Source organism: Magnolia sinica, chromosome 6 (assembly GCF_029962835.1).
Source record: "Magnolia sinica isolate HGM2019 chromosome 6, MsV1, whole genome shotgun sequence".
NCBI lineage: Eukaryota > Viridiplantae > Streptophyta > Magnoliopsida > Magnoliales > Magnoliaceae > Magnolia > Magnolia sinica.
The window spans coordinates 77,949,425-77,952,383 of NC_080578.1; the positions used below are offsets into that span (position 1 = coordinate 77,949,425).

The following is a 2,959-nucleotide window of genomic DNA, read 5'->3' on the forward strand; positions in this document are numbered from 1 at the left end:
AAGCAAAATACATGAGGGAAATTACAACATAGATATCATGCACACGATATCACATAATGTATTGTTTGATGAACTACACATGTGCATTCTTGACAAGAGACATACCAGATGCTTGAATCTGAAATATGCAGCTCCAACCCTCCCACATGCAACATCCACCTGAAAGAATGCGCATAACCGTCATGCTTGAGTAATCAATACAGGAATGTACAAGTAAAACCATAAAACCAGAGATACTCACTGCATTTTCAGGATCTCCTCCATAGTTGACGATTCATTCTAAAGCCCTTCTCCCTCCTCCTTTACCCGGGCTTGGGACCGGCAATGCAAGGAGTTGCATTGGCGGAGTTAAAAAAGGGCTTAGGCTCCATTTGGTTTTCAAAAAAAAATATTTTCATAAATACTAATGTGATGACCAAATGGAGCCTAAGACTATAAATATGTTCAAATATACAACATAAAAAAAATAAGTGCCAAATTAGTTCAAAATTAGTTCAAAATGCACACAACAAGTTCAAAATTAGTTCAAAATGCACACAACACATGTTCAATTATACAGTACCAAATTTGTTCAAATTATTGAATTCTCAAAGCCTCTTTCCCCCATTGCACAAATGATCCTGGACCGGCCTCTCCAAGTGTAGATGCGAACCCATCTTCTTTCCACAAAGGAGCGTGAGGTTGTATAACCTCAGTCAGGACAACAACAAAGGCTCCATCATCCAACGGCTCGCAATGGACAATTGCATTTGGATTAACTTCGTATACTTCACCATGAGCAACTACACCACGTTTTTTAAAACCAAGCAAGTCGCATCTCTTACCGATATATATAATATCCGGCTACATTTACACATAAAATGGCATTGGTATTGTTAGCGTTTATAATATAATTGTAAGCTCATTATAGTAAAAAATTTATACTTGCATACCGACGATGCCTGAGTAGATTTAGCGACTGTTGGTGATGAGAGATTTTGAGTATACTGTCTATCTTTCTGCATATCCACCAATGTTTTCTTCATCTCAACTATATCTTGAGTCATACCATCCAATTTTTTCTTCACCTGAGATAACTCTTGAGTTACGCTCTCTTTTTCTTTTGTCACATTCTCTACCTTTGAACGAGCAGGGGCTGACTTCTTCAGTCCTACCTTGCTTATTGAGCAACCTAGACCCCGCATTCGCCCTTTATTGTCAGAACCAACCAACTGTAAAATATTGTAAATCAAGTTATTAGGATATTCATAATTACCATAAAACTTAAGTAATTTTTAAATTTTATTAGTACCTCTGTAAGGGCATCATCCATGCCGGTCATCCTAGAAGCAGGATTGCTACTATAGAGCTCATCTAGTTTTTCCTGTGAAAAAATACAAATGAATGCAATATAATTCAAAGTTATACATAGGTTTTTCATAAGGGTACTAGTTAGTGGTACGAGGGATGCACTTACGGCAAGGTCAGGATATTGTACAACTTTGTCCTTTCTTGTATGGGCTCTTAAGAATACTTCACATCTACCTATCTCGACATCAGAGGTAAGATTCTTCTCCATCGCCTTTGACACATTACATATCATTCAAATACACATCATTAATAGATTTAGATGAATGATAATTCAAATTTAAATTCAATTTTAAACTATAATATCTATTTTTAAATACATACCATCTTATGGCGAGTAACAGCCATGCTGTGCCTCCCAAGACACGCAGGTCCTTTTAGCTTGGCCCGATTGACTTTATTCCTTGCGCTTACCCTCTTGAATTCCTCGGTGGTACGTTGATCCACGAAGGCCCTCCAATCCTCCATAGGGATACCTGGGGGGGCAGGACCATCTCTTACAGCAATAGGATCCTTGTTTGTAATATATTTTGCAGTCAATCTTCTCTTGTAATTCCTCCACGCTTCATTGATGCGTTTTGTAACGTAATCAAGACTTGTAGCCCAACTTTGACCCTCAAACTCATAAAACTGTGACAATCTTTCTGTGACCATATGAATTTGTTCATGAGGCACTTGGCGAAAGTCCAGGTATATGATCGGGATATGAGAACGGGTGAGGACACCGACATGCGATGCAAAGTCTCTGTGATCGGAACAGTCCTCATTCGGTTGCCCGAATTCATTCGTCTTTAGGACTTTTTTCCTATCAGGTGGCACAAGTAAAGAGACCCCCTAGTAATGCCTCTTTTTTTAGATGAAGAAGAAGCTGACACAATTACATAAAAAGAATAATAGTTATATATACACATCATTGATTATTGCCAATATATAAGAAAAATGAAAATTACATATATAATTAAGGAGAAGTATCTTATTACCTTTGGTGTTGCTTAAATCTGTACTCCCAAGCACCTGCGCACCCAATACCTCTGGTTGTGAATCCATGTGCCTATTTCTTCCCTAATATGAAAATATAAGAAAAGAAAAAAAAAGCTAATGGTTAAGAAATAATTTAGATCACAGATAAAGTACAAAAAATTCACTATATTATCCAAACCTTGTTTAGATTTCCTCCAATAAATATCATTCTGTTACATGCTTAGAAAATACAAACAAATCAGTAGATTCTCTTCGATCGTTTTCTTTTCTTTGTTTTCTCGACCACAACACTGACATCTTTAGATTCATTGAATATCAACTCATCAACCATTGCTAATGAGGTGAGATCAGGTCCTGCATCGGCATTACTTACAGCCTTTAATCGTTCCGATAGAACGCACATCTCTTCTTCGATAAAATTTTTTTTGGGAACCTCCAAGACCACATGCCAGTCAGGATTTTTTGGATCTCTGGAGTAGAAAACTTGCGTGGCATGCTCTGCAAGAATGAAGGGCTCGTCACCGACTTTGTCTGAACTGTAAAGACTAGCCAAATTTACTAATCTCAAATTCGCTTCTACATCAAAAGAAACACCATGATGTGTCACTTTCACCCAATCACACTTAAATAG

The 2,959-nt window shown here is 37.4% G+C and overlaps 1 protein-coding gene across 1 annotated transcript; it reads right to left on the bottom strand.

Annotated features, from left to right (window-relative positions):
* Nucleotides 1-460: 460 nt before the first annotated feature.
* LOC131250079 (uncharacterized) lies at nt 461-1,394 on the bottom strand. Its single transcript, XM_058250736.1, has 3 exons — nt 1,292-1,394; nt 933-1,211; nt 461-843 (listed from the first exon to the last, which is right to left on the bottom strand). Exons 1-3 carry the CDS (start codon nt 1,319-1,321, stop codon nt 577-579), a joined length of 576 nt encoding a protein of 191 aa, XP_058106719.1. The 5' UTR covers nt 1,322-1,394; the 3' UTR covers nt 461-576.
* Between the last annotated feature and the right edge of the window lie 1,565 nt (nt 1,395-2,959).

What these genes read in the sequence shown, in the direction of transcription:
- LOC131250079 (XM_058250736.1), bottom strand. Translation starts at nt 1,321, where the DNA reads ATGACCGGCATGGATGATGCCCTTACAGAG. An exon ending in TGGATGATGCCCTTACAGAG is followed by an intron (nt 1,212 to 1,291) that starts GTACTAATAAAA and finishes AATATTTTACAG; the next exon opens with TTGGTTGGTTCTGACAATAA. An exon ending in AATCTACTCAGGCATCGTCG is followed by an intron (nt 844 to 932) that starts GTATGCAAGTAT and finishes GTGTAAATGTAG; the next exon opens with CCGGATATTATATATATCGG.